The 20,043-nt window shown below is 56.0% G+C and overlaps 1 protein-coding gene across 10 annotated transcripts in view; it reads left to right on the top strand.

The window, feature by feature from the left end:
* Positions 1-261: 261 nt before the first annotated feature.
* The window catches only part of AGRN (agrin), a 69,395-nt gene continuing 49,613 nt past the window's right edge, over positions 262-20,043 (top strand). For 8 of the 10 annotated variants that reach the window (XM_064730767.1, XM_064730760.1, XM_064730758.1 and 5 more), the window contains exons 1-2: positions 262-850; positions 7,366-7,627. In XM_064730767.1, coding sequence (XP_064586837.1) covers positions 662-850; positions 7,366-7,627 — 451 coding nt within the window. In that variant the 5' untranslated portion in view covers positions 262-661. Of the gene's footprint in view, positions 851-7,365; positions 7,628-7,695; positions 7,778-20,043 lie in introns of those variants that run through there. The other 2 variants (XM_064730765.1, XM_064730766.1) reach the window with 2 other exon arrangements.

Below are 20,043 nucleotides of genomic sequence, written 5' to 3'. Positions count from 1 at the left end.
GGACAGCCCAGAACAGGGCTGGGGACAGCTGGCACTCAGAGTGGGGGTGACAGGGAGGGACAAACCCCCACTTTGGGAATCTCGGGGGTGCGGGATGGGGCGAAGAACACCCGGTGCCAGAGCTGGGGACAGCTGCCACTCACGGCGAGGGGGTGGCGGGCCCGGCTGCGGTCCCTACACCTTTAAAAGTCTCCTCACGTTGCGGCGCTGATTATCCATTAACCGCGGCTCCCTTTCCTGGGGGCGGCGTTCGCACCGAGCGCTGCCAGCAGGGCGGGCGGGCGGGCGGCCGCGCTGCCTTCCTCCCTTCCTTTCTCCCTTCCTCCCTCCTCCTCTCTCCCCCCTAACCCCCGCTCCCTCCTTATCAGCAATTCAGATTGCATGCAAATCTGCGCGCTTTCTTCCAGGGCCACGGCAGCGAGCGCCGAGCGCCTTCCAGATCTCCTCCTCCTCCTCCTCCTCCTCCTCCTCCTGGGATTTTCCTCCTTCTCCCCTCCCCTCGCCGCCTGCCTTTCCCTCCCTCCCTCCTCTTTCTTTCCTCCTTTTCACCTCCCTGGAACAAAAGTGGCCCTCTCGGCTGCGGCGCCAGCGCTGCCTGCGAGCGGGGCCGCTTTGTCTGCGGGGCTCGGGGCACGGCGGGCGGCAGCGGCGGCGGGCGGCCATGGGGACGCGGCTGGCACGGGCGCTGCTGGCGCTGCTGGCGCTGCTGGCACCGCTGGCGCTGCCCGCCCGGGCCAGCTGCCCCGAGCGGGAGCTGGAGCGCCGCGAGGAGGAGGCCAACGTGGTGCTGACGGGCACGGTGGAGGAGATCATGAACGTGGACCCGGTGCACCACACCTACTCGTGCAAGGTAGAACTTTCGCCCCGTGCGCGGTTTGGGCTGGGATCGGGGGTTTTTAAAGCTGTGGAGAGGTTGCGGCTGTTCTGTGGCCGGGGGGGTGCGGGGGGGATCTCCAGAGGTTGCTTTTTATGGGCATTTCCCTCTTTGGCTGTGGCGAGATGCGGAGCTGCCTCCCAACTTTCCGGGAGCCTCTCCTGTTGACTGGAGCAGCATCTCGAGTTGTGCTGCAGCCCGGGCTATTGTTTAACCACCAACCTGGCCTCGGGCTCCGGGGTTTTTATCTCCCCCCGAAGCGCAGAGAGTCCCGAGCAACCTGAAATCCCATCCGCCCGCTTGACAGAAAACGTGCCGGATGCCTTAACCCTTGCCGGGGCAGGAATCTCGCTTGCAAGGACACGCTCCTCCCTTGCCTTTCCCTCTTCTCCACATTCCCCTTTTCCTCTTAAAAACCCTGATTTAGCGGGGCCGGGGGCGATGCTTTGGTGGCAGAGAGGAATTGGAACTTTCCCTTTGGGGAGCTCTCCCTGCGGGGCTCTGGAGCATCCCCCGAGCATCCCCCAGCCCCTGCCCGCTGCCAGCGCCCCCCGACCCATCTGCAGCTCGCAGCCCCCCCGGCTCCGTCTGTTTGCGGAGTGTCTGGCACATCCTGGGTGCTCGGCCGAGCATTAATGAGCCGTGCCCGTGGTGGGGCACAGATGGATTGGATGTGGCCACCTGGGGCCGCAGCGCGGTGGCCTCGGGAGGCGGCCCAGTGGCGCTGGTGGCCAGGCAGAAACGCCAGGGTGAGAAATAAATGAATGCAGCGAGGTGGGGGCCTGGCAGAAAAATCATCCTGCAGCAGCAGCAGGGCAGGAGGCTGGGATGGGGGAAAGCTGGGATAAGGAAAAGCTGGGATGGGGGAAAGCTGGGATGGGGGAAAGCTGAGATAAGGAAAAGCTGGGATAAGGAAAAGGTGAGATGGAGAAAAGCTGGGTTGAGAGGAGCAGCTCTGCCTCTGCAAGGTGCAATCCAGCCCCAGCTGGAGCAGCCAGCAGTGGGATGGGGCTGCCCGTGGTGCCTTTCTGGGAAGCACAATCTGAATTCCTCACACTGGGAGTGGAATCTCCTCCCTGCCTTTCCCCGAGCAGTGCCCGGGTGAGGTTTGTGCTGCCGGCTCTGGAGTTTGGGATTTTGCTCCTGCCCGTTCCTGGTCTCCAAAGAGCACAGAAGGGCTGGGACAGGCTCCTGAGAGATCATTCCAGCCTTGGAGTGGTGTGAAAGTGAAAGCAGGAAAGCTCCCATCCCATCCCATCCCATCCCATCCCATCCCATCCCATCCCATCCCATCCCATCCCATCGTGGTAGTGCTGTGACATTCGGGAATTTTCACAGGACAGCAGTTCCCTGTCCCTTTCCCTGCCCCTCAGCCCTTCCTGTGTCATTTTTAGTGGCATTCCACGGTGTCTTTGCCGGGAAAAGCAGCTTTGGGCTGGGATTTGGGGTGTCCCAAGGAGCTGGGAGCAGATGAATCTCCTCCTGTCACTGCAGTGACTTGGGGATGTGCAGCTTTGCAGCAGCTCTTGGCTCGCTGCCCTCCTCACATCTTCCCAAGTCTTGGAATTGGAACTGTGTGCATTTGCCGTGCCTGCAGTTTGTTTTGTTTATTTTGTTTTGGTTTGTTTTTAACCTAAATTCCAGCAGCAAGCTCGGGATTAAGCCTGACCCCTGGCTCCTGCTGTCCTTGCACTGCCCTCGGGGGAGCTGGGAGAAAATCCAGGATCCTGTGCTGAGGAAATTCCTGCCCCAATTCCTCCTGTCCTGCCCTCGGAGCCCCGCGCTGTTATCTCCTGTCAGCCTCTTCCTTATCTGCAGAGGAAAGGGAGCTCTCACACCCAAAAATCCCGAGTTTTGCTGGAGCTCCCACTCCCAAAATCCCGAGTTTTGCTGGAGCTCCCACACCCAAAAATCCCGAGTTTTGTCGGAGCTCTCACACCCAAAAATCCCGAGTTTTGCTGGAGCTCCCACTCCCAAAATCCCGAGTTTTGCTGGAGCTCCCACACCCAAAACTCCCGAGTTTTGCTGGAGTTCCCACACCCAAAATCCGGAGTTTTTCTGGATCTGGGTGGTCCGGGCACGTGGGGATCCGTGAATTCCGTGCTCGGGGCATTGTTCTTCCCAAACCCTCCCAGCTGAGCGCTCCGATAGAGGCAGATAAGCACCGGGAGGAGAAATGTGAATTAATGTTAGATAAACACCCCGAAATAGCTGCCAGCCGTGCCCGGGCTGCCAGGGGAGTGGAGGAACAGCCTGACAGAATTCCCAAAAAGCGCTCTGGGCCCTTTTCCCAAGGGGTTTGGCACTCCTGGGTGCAGTTTGTGACTTCTGCCCAAAGCTGCTGCTGCTGGCATTGTCCCTTCCTGCCCCCTGAAGTGCCTTTTTCTGGGCTGTCCCCATGGTTGGGACGGCAGCTGCTATTTATAGGGCAAATCCAGGTTCTGTGAGTGCCCTAGGAAGTGTGGAAGAGGATGTGGATCCTGTCCGGGACAATGGAGCGCAGGTTTTGGGGGGGTTTTGTGGGAATTGCTGGGGAAGGGGCAGGGAAAAGGCACAGGGAGGGACAAAACAGGGGAAGGATTGGAAGCAGGGCTGAAACTGGCTTTTATCATCTCCCAAAATTTCGTGGAAGCAGAGCTGATTCTGGCCTTTATCTCCCCAAATTTCCTGGTGACCCGTTCCGGTGTTTCCCATCCCGAGTGACAGCTCCTCCAGAGGGGACTTTGCTCCAACTCCCCACCTGTCCTTACACAGCCAATCCTGCATTTCCCGCGGCCTTTTCCTGCCAGGAATGTTCTGTACAGGTGGTCCCCTTCCATATTACAGCACGCACCCCCCTGGCATGTTGAAAACCCCTTTTATTTTTGGGATTTTTACTTTTTCCCCTGCCTTTAAAGCACCCCCGCGCCTGGATAAAGTTTTGCCTCCGCGGAGCTTTAAAATCCCCTTAAACCCCAGCGTTTTGTGCTCTCCCTGGGCAAACAGCGCTCCCCAGGGCAGTGTCCTCCTGCAAACAGGTCCCAGCCCCATTTTTCCCGTCTCCCTCCCTTTCCTCGCTGCCGCCGGTGAGTCAGCGGTGACAAAGTCTTAATTGCGGCGCTGATGAATGGGATGATGCCCCGCAGGTGATTGCCGGGCTCCGCGCCTCGCACATCCATTCATTAGGCTGGGAGGAGGCCGCCGGACTGTGATGTTGCTGTGGCCGGCTCCGAGCGCCCCAGCCACGCCAATTAACGCCAATCCCCATCTGCTGCGGAGCTGGGCAGAATTCAGCCTTTCCCCACCCAAAACACACAAAAACCCAGATCCCGAGCTGTGAAAATGCCCCGCACGCCGGAGCCAGCCCCGGGCTGTGTTTTCTGCTGCTGGAGGAGGGGTGGTTGGTTTTCTTTTCTTCCCTATTTTTCCTGCTTTGTCTGGCTGGGGTTTTGCCCTGCTTTGCTGCTCACCTGCCCCGGGGCTGCGGGAGGTGCGGCTGGGGAAGGTGTCTGGGCTTGACTGCGGGGAGAGAGGCGGGAGGAGCGGCTGGGGAGGGAGCGGGGCCGGGCCCTGCACACCTTCCCAGGGCTGGCTGAGAACCGGGCTGGGCCCTGCACACCTTCCCCAGAGCTGAGAACCGGGCCGGGCCCTGCACACCTTCCCAGGGCTGGCTGAGAGCGGGGCTGGGCCCTGCACACCTTCCCCAGAGCTGAGAGCGGGGCTGGGCCCTGCACACCTTCCCCAGAGCGGGGCTGGGCCCTGCACACCTTCCCAGGGCTCACCTGGGCTGGCTGAGAACCGGGCTGGGCCCTGCACACCTTCCCCAGAGCGGGGCCGGGCCCTGCACACCTTCCCAGGGCCCACCCGGGCTGCCCCGTGGGGCTGGGGGTGCCGTGGTTCCTGTGGGGTCCCCCCTCCAGCCTCCTTCAGGGGGTCCTGGAATGGTTTTGGGGTCGGGGGAGGGACCAGCAAGGAGGAGAGTCTGACTCTTATCCATGCAGAAATCTCACCTGGGCATCCCTGGGAGCAACAGGGGAAATTCCAGTGTCCCAGCAGCCTCAGGGGGAAGGAAATGTCCTGGTCTTCATCCTAAACCTCTCCATCCTAAACCTCTCTATCCTAAACCTAAACCTCTCCATCCTGAATTTCTCCAACCTAAACCTAAACCTCTCCATCCTAATCCTGAACCTCTCCATCCTAATCCTGAACCTCTCCATCCCAAACCTGACCCTCCCTCCATCCCAAGCCTCTCCTGGCACGTTCCTCCAGGAGTTCCCCCAGGTGCTGTCCCTCCTGGGGGAGCTGGAGCCTTTCAGGCCCCTCTCATTCCCAAATAGCCGTGGAAATGCAGGTCCTGCTCCTTCCTCGCTCCGAGGGAGGATGAGGAGGAGGATGAGTGCGAGTGGGGCTTTATTGGGGTTGAACCTCAGCAAATTTCGGGGGGATTTCTGCCCTCCCTGGTGGGATTTGGGGTTTCACCACTCCTTTCACCCTGCTGGGAGCTGGGCTTGTGCTGGGGAACCAAAGAGGAGAGAAAATCCCGTGAAGACCTCGGAGCAGCAAAACTTTGTCCCTGTCCCTTCCCATCAGCTTGGATCTGGGATGTGCAGGGAGGGACACATCCCACGTGGGAATTTTTCCGTTATAATTTATTTTTATAAAAATACATTTTCATAAAAACATATTTTAATAATTCTATTTTTAATAATAATTCTATTTTTATAATTATATTTTTATAATTCTGGTTTTAAAGTCTATATTTATAATTCTATATTTATAATTCAATTTTTTATAATTCTATCTTTATATAATTCTATTTTTTATAATTCTATTTTAATTCTATATTTATACTTCTATATTTATAATTCTATTTTAAAGTTGTGTTTTTATACTTCTATTTTTAAATTCTAAATTTAATATTTTAAAATAGATTTCAAATATATTTAATTAAAATAGATTTTAAAATAGATTTTAAAATAGATTTTAAAATAGATTTTAAAATAGATTTTAAATTTTATGTTTAAAATTCTATTTTTAAGTCCTATTTTAAAATTCTACACTTATAATTCTATTTTTAAATTATATTTTTATACCTCTTTTTTAAATTCTATATTTAAAATACTAGTTTAAAATTATATTTTTAAATTCTACCTCTATAATTCTATTTTTGCCCCTCTATATTTTCCCATATTTTTAATTTCGGAGCCTTGGGGTGGCTCAGCCCCCGGGTTCCCCCACCTTTCCTGCTGAGCCGCACACCTGGGCGCAGCCGGGGCTTGCGCGGCTGCAGAGGAGCTGTCACAGCCCCGTGCGCACCTGGGCTGCTCCTGCGGCTCAGGTATGCGGCAGGGCAGGGAGGCTGCGGTGCTGGGAGGGTAATTGGGGTAATTTATTGCTTTTTTTGGATGGCTGCACCGCCTGGGAGGGATTTCAGACCCCCCAAGCCCGGGGTCCTGCTCCGAATGTTTCACCAGCAGGAGAAAGTGTGAGGAGAACAGGGAGAGATAACTCCTAAACTGGGTTCCTCACCTTGGTTTGTGCCTGCAGGGCACAGGCAGCGCTGAGTTTGTGCTGGATTTGTTCCTTTTCCTGCTTGGCAGGTGAGGCCGAGCAGGAGGCGCTGCCTGGTGGCCGCGGGGAATGCGGGAATGGCCCCGGTCCCGTCCCCCAGCCTGCCAGGGACGCGCTGGGGGAGTTTGGCTCCAGCTCTGCATGAACTTCGAGGCCTTTTCCCATCAGGGCTGAAATTCTGCAGCTCAGCCTGAAAAAAAAACCAACAAAAAAAAAAACAACAAAAAAACCACCCAAACAAACAAACAACCCCCCCAAAAAACCAAAACCAACCAAACAAAAAAAAACAAAACAACAACAAAAAACCAAACAAAACCAACCAAAAAAAAATAAACCCAAAAAAGCAAAAACAAAAAAATTTCTGGGGTAGATCAGGGATCACAGGATTTGCGTTCCCCGGGGCCCCCAGCGAGGTTTCAGCCCCTGGTTTGGACTCTGCAGCCTCAGATCCGGGAGGAATTTGGCACTGGGGGAAATCTCTGTGTCTGAACGTTCCCTGGGATCCGGGGGGACGCCTGAAGGGCCGAAGGAGCACAGGCAGAAAATTGGGAATGGTTCCTTTTGCAGGGGGATAAATCTGTCTGCCAGGGCCAGCAGGAGCCCAGGGAGGGGAAAACAGCTCAGGAAGGGAAAATGAAAGTCCAGGGAGGGAAAAATGGAAAAGAGGAGTTCAAGAAGGGCAAGAGGAGACCCGGGAGAGAAAAGAGGAGCCCGGAGAGGGGGAAAACAGGTCCGGAAGGGAAAATGAGAGCCCAGAGAGGGAAAAGAAGAGTCCAGGGAGAGAAAATTGGAGCCTAGAGAGGGGAAAGAGAAGCCCAGGGAGGGGAAAAACAGCTCAGGAAGGGAAAATGAAAGTCCAGGGAGGGAAAAAGAGGGCGCAGAGAGCAGAACAGGATCCCCCAAAGCCACCAGCGTGGTGACCTGTCCCCTCCCCGTGGCAGGTGCGGGTCTGGCGCTACCTGAAGGGCAAGGACATCGTCACCCACGAGATCCTGCTGGACGGGGGCAACAAGGTGGTGATCGGGGGCTTCGGGGACCCCCTGATCTGTGACAACCAGGTGGCCACGGGGGACACGCGCATCTTCTTCGTCAACCCCGCGCCGCAGGCGCTGTGGCCGGCGCACCGCAACGAGCTCATGCTCAACTCCAGCCTGATGCGCATCACCCTGCGCAACCTGGAGGAGGTGGAGCACTGCGTGGAAGGTGAGGACGTTCTGGAGGGTTTTTGGGGTTTTTTTTGTGGAATTTTTGTGGGGGTTTTGTGGGATTCTCAGCCCCTGAACGGGCAATTCAGCTCCCGCCTGATGCGCATCACCCTGCGCAGCCTGGAGGAGGTGGAGCACTGCGTGGAAGGTGAGGCTGTTCTGGGTGTTTTTTGGGGGTTTTTGTGGGACTCCCAGCCCCTGAATGGGCAGGGGTGGTGGTTGAGGGGTGTCGTGCTGGTTTGTGTGTGTTTGGGGTGGTGGCACCGACTTTGGGGTCAGTCGGTGATGATTTAGGATCCCTGCCCCGTCCCACCCCCGTCGCCCCCAAGCCCCAGGGTCCCTTCCCTCCCTCCCTGTGGCAGAAATGTGAAACAGCCCCGGGCTGGTGGCAGGAGCTGAGAGGCTCCGTTTGTTGAGCAAATTCCTGTGGAATTTTAATCTGGAGTGGGAGGCTGGGACATCCTGCAGCACTTCCTGCAGGATCAGCTCCCGAGGCTGCCAGGCCGTTCCTGCTGCCCAGGAGCCCTGCACTGGGGCAGGATTTACCCAGTAGCCCTGACCTGACCAGTTTCTCTCTGCCCAGTAGCCCTGACTGGTCACTCTTTGCCCAGTAGCCCTGACCAGTCTCTGCCCAGTAGCTCTGACCGGTTTCTCTCTGCCCAGGAGTTCTGGACTGGCCACTCTTTGCCCAGTAGCCCTGACCAGTCTCTGCCCAGTAGCTCTGACTGGTCACTCTCTGCCCAGTAGCCCTGACTGGTCACTCTTTGCCCAGTAGCCCTGACCAGTTTCTGCCCAGTAGCTCTGGTCTAACCAGTTTCTCTCTGCCCAGTAGACCTGGACTGGTCAGTTCTTTTCCCAGTAGCCCTGACCAGTCTCTGCCCAGTTTCCTCCTGCCCAGTAGCCCTGGACTGCCCAGTTTCTCTCTGTCCAGCATCCCTGGACTGGTCACTCTGTGCCCAGTGGCCCTGACCAGTTTCTCTCTGCCCAGGAGCTCTGGACTGGTGAATCTTTTCCCAGTAACCATGACCAGTTTCTCTTTTCCCAGTAGCTCTGGACTGCCCAGCCCCTGCCCAGTAGCTCTGCCCCGTCCATGCCCAGTCCATGCCCAGCTCCCCCTGCCCAGCTCCCCCTGCCCGAGCTGGGTTCCCATGCCCTGTCCTGGCACGGCTCCTGCCCTGCCAGCCTGGAATTCCAGCAATGCCTCCCCTTGGGGCCCTGCCAGCACCTCGGGGCACTTCCCGGGAATCGGGGCAGTGCCAGGGCTGGCAGAAGCTCCAGGGAACCTGGGCACCTTCCAGGGGTGGCAGGGGAAAACTGGGGAGCCCCACGGGCGCCTCAGTTCCGGGGAATTTCAAGGGATGCAAGAGGAATTTTGGGGAGGTGCCACTGCTGCCTGCTGCAGGGAATTTGGGCAATTTCCAGGGGTGTGAGAGGATTAATAGGATTATCACTGGTTCCTCAATTCCAGGGAATTTGGGGAGTTTCCAGGGATGTGAGGGGAATATTGGGGAGCTCCACTGGTGCCTTTTCCAGGAAATTTGGAAGATTCTGTGGGAATTTCCAGGGGTGTGAGTGGGATATTGGGGAGGCACCATTGGTACCTCATTTTCAGGGAATTTGGGGAATTTCAAGGGATGCAAGAGGAATTTTGGGGAGGTGCCACTGCTGCCTGCTGCAGGGAATTTGGGCAATTTCCAGGGGTGTGAGAGAATTATTGGGATTATAATTGGTGCCTCAGTTACAGGGAATTTGGGCATTTTCCAGGGAAGTTAGAGGATTATCAGGAAGGCACCATTGGTACCTCATTTCCAGGGAATTCAGGGCAGTTTCAAGGGGTGCAAGAGGAATTTTGGGGAGGTGCCACTGCTGCCTGCCGCAGGGAATTTGGGCACTTTCCAGGGATGCCAGGGGAATATCAGGATTCTCAATTCCAGGGAATTTGGGCAATGCCAGAGCTCACCAAGGGATACGCAGGGGAAAAAAAAATTATTATTATTATTCTACATTCTACATTATAATTATAATATATTGGGGTGCCTCCCCTATATTATATATGATAAATGATATATAATATATACTATATTGTGGAGGCACCTGCCTGCCCAGAGCAGCTTTCCCAGCTGGTTTTTCCCACCACGCTGGGTTTGGGGCCCTGCTGCCCTGCTGGGAGAGGAGAGCAGCTGTGCTGAGGTTTTTCCATGGCGCTGGCGCAGCCGTGCCCTCGGTGGCCATGGAATTTTTCCCAGCCCATGTCCCGGACGTGTCCCGTGGCGAGGTTTGTTTGGTGTTTTTATCTCCCGTGGCCCAGCTTTGTTCTGGAGCCGCTCAGTGGAACATCAAAGGCTGCATTTCCCACCCACTCACTCGGGAAAACACTGGGGGCTGGGCTGGATTTTAGGATCCAGAGCTGTTTTTTGGGGGTCCAATGCTGTTTTTTGGGGGTCCAATGCTGTTTTTATGGATGCAGGGTTGGGTTTTTGGGTCCAGGGCTTTTTTTATTTTGGTCCGGGCTGGTTTCCTTGAGTCCAGGGCTGGTTTTGTGTGTCCAAGGCTGTTTTTTGGGTCCAGATTTTTTTTTTTTTGGTGCAGGGCTATTTTTCAGTCCAGAGCTGCTTTAATCACATCCCAGTCCTGCTGCCTTCTTTTTCCTGCCTTGGACAGACAGACCCTGATCCTGCTCTGCTTCCCCAGGATTTGCTCAGGGAAAGGGGAAGGAGCTGGAATTTCCCTGCTGCTGGAGTGGCACGGAGCCTTTTTTGGGGATGCAGCACCAGGAACCTGTCAGGCTTTCATGTCCAAATGGACACAAGAGGATTGTTCCGTTTGGGAGTGATGGATAAAAACTGCTGGGAGGTTTGGGAGGGGTTTTGCTGTGCTTCACGTTGAGCATCCCTGCCAAATTCCCTTTAAACTCTGCAACTTGGGAGAGGTTTGGGGGAGTTCTGTGAAATTTGCTCTGCTTCACATTGAGCATCCCTGCCAAATTCCCTTTAAACTCTGCATCCCAGAGCTTCTCCTGCCTCCGGCTGACCCTCCCATGCTGCTGCTGTGGCCCATGGAAGCCTCAGTTGCCAGGCACTGCAATCCCAGCTGGAATGGTTTTTCTGTTTCTCCCAGCCCTGCTCAGGCCCTGCACTTGTCCTTTCTGTGCCCAAGGGAGCCTTTTCCAGCCTTTCCTGGCAGTGCCAGGCTGCCCCAGTCACATCCCTGCTGTGGTTTGGGGGTTCAGGCTCTGGGATGGGCATGGTGGGGACATTCCCAGCCCAGACCCTCCTTTTCCATGGAGGTTTGGTCCTTCAGGCTGGGCTTTTCCAAAGGAGGAGTGGAGGAGGCCTTTGGGAGGGTGAGGGACATTATCTGTGCATTATCCCTTCTGAGCCTCCCTGGGCACTGGGAGCACTGGGAGCTCTGGGCTCTGGTGTTTCCATGGCCTGTGCTGTGCTCACAGCCCTGCTCCATCCCCAGGGGGAGGATTTTGGCCATCCCAGCCGTGGGAACCCTTTGGAGCAGCTCTGGAATCCATCCCAGAGCAGGCTGAGGGTGGAAGGAAGGAGCAGAGGGGGCTGGAGCTGCTCTTTGGGGACCCTGGGGACCCTCTGGCCACCATGTCTGTCCTGATAAGAGCAGGGCCCAGCTGCAGATCCAGAATCCTGCTTTCCACACACTCACACACACACAGCCCGTGCCTTTTGCTCCATTTTCCAGCAGGGACTTTTTCCCTGCGAGCTCAGAAGGCTGACCCCGTGCCCTGGGATCTGCAGGACAGACACTTCCCAGCTGTCTGTCTGTCTGTCCGTCCGTCCGTGGGGTGGCCCTGTCAGGAAAGGGCTGGAATGTGGCCCCAGGAGCTGTGACCTGGCAATGATGGCCTGGGGGAGCTCAGGGTGCTGAGCCAGGCTGTGGGTGGGGGAAATCTCATCTCAGCTCTGGAATGGGTGGAGAATGGGTAAAACATGGATAAAAATGGATAAAAATGGATAATTGGCTCTGCTGGGTCCTTCCAGCTGCGCCATAACGAGGTCAGGCCTCAGTTCCTCAGGGAGCTCCTCGTTCCCTCCAGTGGGGAAATTCGGGTTGGACGTTGGGGAAAAGTGTTCTACAGAAAGGTGATTAAGGTTTTTACAGAAAGGGTGATGAAGTTTTTTACAGAAAGGGGATAAAGTTCTGGAATGGCTGCCCGGGGAGGGGATGCAGTCACCATCCCTGGGTGTGTTTAACAAAGCCTGGATGGGGCACTGGGTGCCAGGGGTGAGTTGAGGGGTTGGGTTGATGGTCTTGAAGGGCTCTTCCAATCTGGGGATTGTGAGAATTTGAGGGAATTTTGTGAATTTTGGGGGAATTTTTGGAATTCCCAGGAACCAGGGGGGTGCTGGAGTCACCACTGGGTGCCAGGGTTGAGTTGAGAGTTGGACTTGATGGTCTTGAAGGCCTCTTCCAACCTGGAATTCTGTGAATTCTATGGATTTTGTGATTCTGTGAGTTCTGTGGATTCTGTGAGTTCTGTGGATTCTGTGAGTTCTGTGGATTCTCTGATTCTGTGAATTCTGGGGATTCTGTGATTCTGTGAATTCTGGGGATTCTGTGATTCTGTGAATTCATTGTGTAAATTCTGTGATTCTGTGAATTCTGTGAGTTCTATGAATTCTCTGATTCTGTGAGTTCTATGATTCTGTGAGTTCTGAGAATTCTGTGGATTCTGTGAGTTCTATGAACTCATGATTCTGTAAATTCTGTGCGTTCTGTGAGTTCTGTGCATTCTGTAATTCTATGAATTCTCTGATTCTATGAGTTCTGTGAGTTCCATGAACTCAGTGGGCTCCTGCTGGCCGTGCTGCGTGTCCCTGCCCAGGGCTGTGCCCGGGATGCTCTGGGGAGCACCAGGTGCCCCTGCTGGCCCTGGGGTCCCCGTCCCCCCTCCTGGCATGGGGACATTCCTGGGCCCTGACTTCAAAGGCTGTTGGTGGATAACAGAGCCCGGCAGCCTTGGCAACCCTGGCACGGCCCTGGCACAGCTGCTGCCCCTTGGCCTCCCTGCTGTGGGACGGGAGCGCAGGAGCCCTGCCCTGCCCTCTGGGGCTGCAGCCTGGGGGTGAATCTCAGCATAAATGTAGGATTTTGGGGGGGAAATGCAGGATTTTTAGGGTTAATCTATGGGGGCTGCAGCTTTGGGGTCACCCCTGCTCTGGGGCTGCAGCTTTCGGGGGTGAAATGTAGGATTTTGGGGTGAATCTCTGTGAGGAATTGCAGCTTTTTGGGGTGACCCGCTGCTCTGGGGGCTGCAGCTTTTGGGGGTGAATCTCAGCATAAATGTAGGATTTTTGGGGGGAAATGCAGGATTTTTAGGGTTAATCTATGGGGCTGCAGCTTTTCGGGGGTCAATCTCTGCAAGGAATTGCAGGGTTTTTTTGGGTGAATTTCTGGGGGGAAGTTTAGGATTTTTGGGGCGAATCTTTCAGGGGAATTGCAGCTTTTTGGCATGAATCTGGGGGGAATTTCAGGTTTTTTTGGGGTGAATCTCTGCAAGGAATTGCAGAATTTTGGGGTGAATTTCTGGGGGAAATTTAGGTTTTTTGGGGGTGAATCTCTCAGGGGAATTGCAGGATTTTTGGAGTGAATTTTTGGGGGGAAATGCAGGGATGTTTTGGGTGAATTTTTGAGGGAAATGCAGGGTTTTTTTGTGTGAATCTTTACCCTGGGGTGCTGCAAATGTATTGGGTGACCCCTTGATCTACGACACTGCAGATTTTTGGGGTGAATCTCTGTGGGTGCAGCTTTTTTGGGGGGGAAATTTCTGCAGGGTGGGCTGGAGGCTTCTTGGGGGGAAATCTCTTCCCTGAGGTTCTGCACCTTTTTGGGGGCAATCTCTGCCCTAGAGGGAGGGGGGTCTGCAGCATTGTTGGGGTGGGGGTCCAGCTGCTGCCATGCCAGGCAGGAGCAGGGCTGGGCCCTTTTCCTGAGCAGGATTTCCCCTGTTCTGATCCAGCTGTTTTTCCCTGTTTTGTTTTTCTTTCCATGTGCTGCCCCGTCCCTGGTGGATTGTGGATTATTCATTAGGTAAGAACATCATTGCTCTTCTCTTTGGGATGGAAAGTGGGGCAGGAAAAGCCACACGAGGGTGGCTTGTGTGGTTCCTGAGGCTGTGAGATGGATTTCCCTGTTCCTTGGACAGGATAAAACCCCTCTGTCCTCATTACAGGGACGTGGATATAAAACATTCCCTGGCCAAGGGAATCTCAGGGATGCTGAGGATGGAGTCCCTGTGCTGGAAAGGGAGGTGTGAACTCCCTGGCAATTCCCTCCAGGAAAACAAACCCCACGTGGCTCTGGATTTATGGAGCCTGCTCCAAATCCTCGGGGTCACTTGGTCAAGTGGGGTGAATTGGGAGGGCTTTGCCCAGGGCTGTGACAGTTAATTAACTCCAGCTTCCCTGGGAAACCCGAGCTGCCCCGCAGCCTCTGGAAGGCTGGCAAGCAGCTGGGAAGCACAGGGTGCTCCCAGAAAAGGCTTTGGTGGCATTGGTGGCGTTTTAACAGCACTGAAAGCAGCTCTGGCCTTTATTTTTTACTGGATTTTTTAATGCTGTATGATGGTTTCCTCAGTTACTCTTCAGTTATTCTTTAGGTTATTCCTCGGTTTATTCCTTAGATTATTTCTCAGTTGTTCCTTAGGTCATTCCTTAGGTTATTCCTCAGGATGATCCTCAGGTTATTCCTCAGTTATTCCTTAGATTATTCCTTAAGTTATTCCTCAGTTGTTCCTGAGGTTGTTCCTGAGGTTATTCCTCAGTTATCCCTCAGGGTCAGGGAAGATGGGATGCACAACAGGACTAACTGGGGATGAGGGATTTTGGGAATCCCAGCCCACAATTCTTGTGAGGAAGGGGATGAGGGGCTGCAGCCCTGGATCACAGCAGGATCCCATTGTCCTGGGAATGCAGGAAAATTCAGGATCCCATTATCCTGGGAATGCAGGGAAATTCAGGATTCCATTATCCTGGGAATGCAGGATCCTCAGTGGGCAGGAGGAAGCAGAGCTGCAGGATTGCTGCTGGGATCAGGAGGGATGGGATGAGCAGGCTCATGGGGAGGGATGCAGGATGCTGCTTTGGGGAGGGATGCAGGATGCTGCTTTGGGGAGGGATGCAGGATGCTGCTTTGGGGAGGGATGATGGGGAGGGATGCAGGATGCTGTTTTGGGTCTCCATGGAACAATTCCGAGGGAATTTGCTCTGGAGGTAAATCCTGGGGAGGGAGGCAGCTGCCCTACATGGGACTCTGGCAGTGGCAATTCTCCAGAGGGGAAGGGAATGAATTTTAATGGGATCTTGAAAGAGTTTAAATTTTCATGTTCCCGTCAATTATTCAGGGCGGCGGAAAAGCGACTTTAAAGCAGAGAAGGAAAAGGAGAGGCCGGTGGGATTCCTGGGGGGAGCTGGCATTTGGGGACACTGCAGGGAAATGGGGACACTGGAGAGGCTCTGCTGCTGGGGAGGGGGGATTTGGGAAGCTGGGATGCACTGCCTGGGGTGGGCAAAGGGGCTGGGTCTGTGCTGGGAATGTGGGCTCAGAATTGCCAGTGGGAGCTGATCCTGTCCAGTTTTGGCATCGCCAGATCCGTGCCAGCAGCAGGAGGGATTTGGGGTGTCTGTGCTGGAATGGTGGGGACAGGGATGGATCCTGGCCTGGGACAGCATTCCCAGCTCCTGACCTGGGAAGGGTTTGTAGGGATCCTGGAGCCCACCCGTGCCCGTGGCCCAGCCTTTCCTCTGCCCAGGCTGGCTCGTGTCCCCAGCCTGTCCCCATCTGTGTGCAGGGCTGTCCCCGTGTCCCCAGCCTGTCCCCATCTGTGCACAGGCCATCCCGGCAGGCTGCTGTGGCCTTGCCTCCCTGCGTGGGTGCCCCAGCCGTGCTCGGGGGGCTCGGCAGCACAAGCAGGGCTTTGATTGCTCTGCTGGGAGCTGCCAGCCCTGGCTGCGTGCCCAGGGAGCAGCGCCAGCCTCCAACACAGGCGCCCTTTGTGCTGGGGACAGGGACGCCCCAGAGGAGCCCCACGGCTCTGCTGCTGGCCCCCTTGTGCCGCTGCCACCAAAATCGGGCTGCAGCTCCTCCTCTGAGCCACCATCGTGTGCCCCACCCGGGGCTGGTGACAGGCACAGGGTCCCAGCAAAGGGGACAGCAGATGGGGACACAGGGACAGGCACAGCCCTGCACACAGATGGGGACATGATGGGGACATGGGGACACAGGGACAGGCACAGCCCTGCACACAGATGGGGACATGATGGGGACATGGGGACACAGGGACAGGCACAGCCCTGCACACAGATGGGGACACAGGGACAGGCACAGCCCTGCACACAGATGGGGACACAGGGACAGGCACAGCCCTGCACACAGATGGGGACATGGGGACACAGGGACAGGCACAGCCCTGCACACAGATGGTGACGCTTCTGGTGGGGTTTGGGATGCGGGGAGCTGCTCCCTGGATTTCTGTCTGTAATTCCCCCCCAGACCCCTCAGCAGGGCTGGGCACAGCTCAGCCCCATGGAGGGGATGGATCCAGAGCTGGGGACAGCAGGGTGGCTCTGCTCTGCTCCCTGAGGGAGGAGGGATCAAACCCAGTGCTGGTGGGGAGAGCTGTGGAGAGATTCATGCCATAAACTGGGAATTGTGGTGGTTTCATGGGGAGCAGTGGGGATCCATGCCATAAACTGGGAATTGTGGTGGTTTCATGGGGATCCGTGCCATAGATTGGCAATCCTGGTGGTTTCATGGGGATCTGTGCCACAGATTGGCAATCCTGGTGGTTTCATGGGGATCCGTGGGAGTTCAGCCCAGGAACAAAGAGGTGATTTAGGGAGCAGGTGGGAGGTCACACCTGGCCTGGGAAACCTGTGCAGCACAGGGAGAGATTGGCCCTGGGTGCCACGGGGCCTTGGAAGGGCTTGGATCCCATCCAGACCCACAAACCCTGAATCCTGCCGGGGTTTGGGGGTCCCTGCTCTGTTCCCTGCCAGGACCTGCCTGCTCTGAGAGCTTGGATCAGCCCTGGGAGCCAAGGAGAAACCCAGGGATGGGCCAGGGATGCCTGGAGCTGCTGGAGTGTCCCAGGCTGTGGGGAAGGAGCTCTTGGAGCTTCTGGTGTGTCCCAAGCTTTGGGAAGGAGCTCCTGGCACGTCCTGTGCCTGTTTTCCCCCTCTGGAAGCCAGGAGGGTGCCAGGGCCTGAGCTCTGAGCCCATTTCACGGCTCATTTGGCCCTGCTGAGGCAGGAAAGTGGGATTTAGGCGGAGTTTTTCCAGCCTAATCTGCCGGGATGGTTTCAGATCCCTCAGCCTGCCGCCAGCCCCGGCTGAACAAACTTTCCCCAAACGTTTGTGCAGCACAAGCTCTGCCTCGAGGGGTTGTTTTTTCCCCTTGTCCCGCTCCTTCCGAGTGCTTTTGGTGCTGGTGGCAGAGAGGGGAAACCTCAAATCCTCCCGAAGCAATTACAGCTAATGAGACGCTTCCGACACATCTGGTTCCAATCCTGGCAGCCTTTCGGGGACTTGCAGAGCTGGGGAAGGGAGGAAGGTGGGGCAGAGCCGGCCTCTTCCTCTCCCTCTGTCCTGATGGGATGCTCCTGAGCTCCCATCCCATCTCCCAGTCCCAAAACCTCGTCTCCCAATCCCACAATCCCAGCTCTGCAGGGAGGCAGGGCCAGAGTTTGGTGCTGATGTGCTCTAACGTGCCTAATTAGTCTGTAATTAACAAAAGTGTGCCCTGGACTTCAAAAAATTCCTCAGTTCCTTGGCAGGCTCGAGGAAAGCTCTCTGAGGGATTGCAAGGTGAAATTGCTGGAGCTGTTTGTGCCTGTCCTGGCTTTCCCAGCCCCTTGTGCTGGCTCTGGCTATTCCCAGCTGCCCAATCCCATCCCTGCAAGGAGCAGCTTCCCCTCCTGGGACAGCTGGCACAGTCAGCCCTGCCCTGCCCTGCCCTGCCCGTGCTTGGGTTAAATCCAATCCAGACCCTCCTTTCCAGCTGGGATCCGTGCGGGCTTTGCCCAGCGCAGCGTGCCCGGCTGAGCTTTGCCCCTGTCTGGGTTAAAGCCCGGCGGTGACTCAGGAGCAGCCCCGGGAGCTGGCGGCTTGGCCAGGCCACACGTGGCTGCCAGCGGTGCCAGTGACTCACAGGACGGGCAGGGAAGGGCTGGGTGCCACAGGGGATGGCCCAGCACCATCCTGCCCTGCCCCGCTCCCCGTGCCCGGGGTGGCTGGGATGGTGTTCACGGGGGTTTTGGACTGGGGAAGAGATGAGGGTCTGACTCCATGCTTCAAAGGCTTGATTTATTATTTTATGGCATATATCACATTAAAACTATACTAAAAGAATAGAAGAAAATGTTTCAGAATGCTAGCTAAGCTAAGACTAAGAATAGCAAAGAATGATAACAACGCTTCTGTCTCTGACAGAGAGCCCGAGCCAGCTGACTGTGATTGCCCATCAATTACAAACATCCAACATGGGCTAATCACAGATGCACCTGTTGCATCCCACAGCAGCAGATAACCATTGTTTGCATTTTGTTCCTGAGGCCTCTCAGCTTCCCAGCAGGAAAAATCCCAAAGAAAGGATTTTCCATAAAAGTTGTCTGCAACAGGAAACTTCCCCCTGACCTTGGCAGGGAGCCTCCCGCCCTCCTCCTTTCGGGTTTGGATTTATTTAACCTGGGCCAAAACAAACTTCTCTGCCTCTCCTCGATGCTCACAGATGCCCCACAGAGCTGCAGCTCCAGCAAGGGGAAAAGCAGAAATCTGGGGGAGTTTTGGAGGGAGTGGAAGGAGAGGCAGGCTGGGCTCAATGGCACTTTTGTTCTGGAAATCAGAGGGGCTGTGGGAGCCCTGCTGGGCTGGGGAGGGGTCTGGATGGGAATTGTGTGGGAAGGGGCTGGAGTGTCTGTCTGGAGCTGTGGCTGAGCACAGGAATTGTCTGGAATCATCCTTGTCCTGTGGCTCCATGGGGTCAAGTGTCCAGTGTGGCTGAGGGGTCTCTGAAGGACAAGGGGTCCTGGAGAGGGCAGGAATTGTCTGGAAAGGGGCTGGAGTGTCCATCTGCAGCTCTGGGTGGATTTGGCTGAGCACAGGAATGGTCTGGAGTCATCCAGGAGTCATCCTTGTCCTGTGGCTCCGTGGGGTCAAGTGTCCAGTGTGGCTGTGGGGTCTCCAAAGGGACAGGGGGCTGCAGGATGGACAGGAATTGTGTGGGAAGGGGCTGGAGTGTCCATCTGGAGCTCTGGGTGGATTTGGCTGAGCACAGGAATGGTCTGGAGTCTCCAGGAGTCATCCAGGAGTCATCCTTGGCTTGTGGCTCTGTGGGGTCAAGTGTCCAGTCTGGCTCATGGTCAAGTGTCCAGTGTGGCTGTGGGGTCTCTGAAGGACAGGGGGCCGTGGAGAGGGCAGGAATTGTGTGGGATGGGGCTGGAGTGTCCATCTGCAGCTCTGGGTGGATTTGGCTGAGCACAGGAATGGCCTGGTGTCCCCATGGTGACCCTCAGCTCAAGGTCAATGTCCAGCGTGGCCAAGGGCACCCAAGGCCCTTTTAACCCTTGTGGGACCACGTTCCCCACCCTGCAGCAGCCCCAGCAGCTCTCCCAGAGCCCCCTGACCCTTTTCCCCATTTCCCCCTCTCTCCACGTGTTCTGAGGGCAGGTTTGGGGTTTGTCCCTCCTGTCCCCTCCTGTCCCCTCCTGGTGCTCAGAGCTGCTGTTCCCATTCCCTGGGGGAATTCTGGGGGCTCCTGGCCAGGCAGCTCCATCATTTCCCTGCCCTGATTTCCCTGGATCCTGGTGAGGAACATTCCCAGTTGTCCACACTAGGAGGTGGCACTGTCACTTTGTCACCAGCCCCGAGCCCTGGGGCCACCACAGCCCGGGGGGACGTGGCTGGGGAAGGTTGGGAATGCCCAGGAATAATGGGGCTGTGTCCCTGGCACTGCTCCTGCCTGCTGGCCTTGGGCACGTGTCACCTGTGCCGTGTCATTGTCCCGTGTCATTGTCCCGTGTCATTGTCCCGTGTCATTGTCCCCTGTCACCCATCCCGTGTCATTGTCCCGTGTCATTGTCCCGTGTCACCTGTCCCGGGCACATCCGGGCTGCCCTCAGGGGTGTGGTGGCGTGCCAGGGGACACCAGGGAGTGCCAGGGGTGGTGGCAGCAGCTCCTGTGCCAGGCACAGCTCCTGGAGCGTGGCTCTGATGTGGCACCGGGCACTGTGCCACTGTCCCCAGGGTGGCAGTCAGAGCTGACACCCCCCAGCAAACAGGAATGTCCCCAAAACCACAGCAGCCAGCCCTGCTGTGTCCCCTCCCTGTCCCTCTGCTGTCCCCTGGGGCAGTTCCCTGTCAGGGTTAAAGTCCCCAAAATCCCTGCTGTCCCCT

The sequence above is a fragment of the Zonotrichia leucophrys genome, chromosome 21 (genome assembly GCF_028769735.1).
Source record: "Zonotrichia leucophrys gambelii isolate GWCS_2022_RI chromosome 21, RI_Zleu_2.0, whole genome shotgun sequence".
Lineage (NCBI taxonomy): Eukaryota > Metazoa > Chordata > Aves > Passeriformes > Passerellidae > Zonotrichia > Zonotrichia leucophrys.
This window is presented reverse-complemented; position numbering and strand designations above follow the sequence as displayed.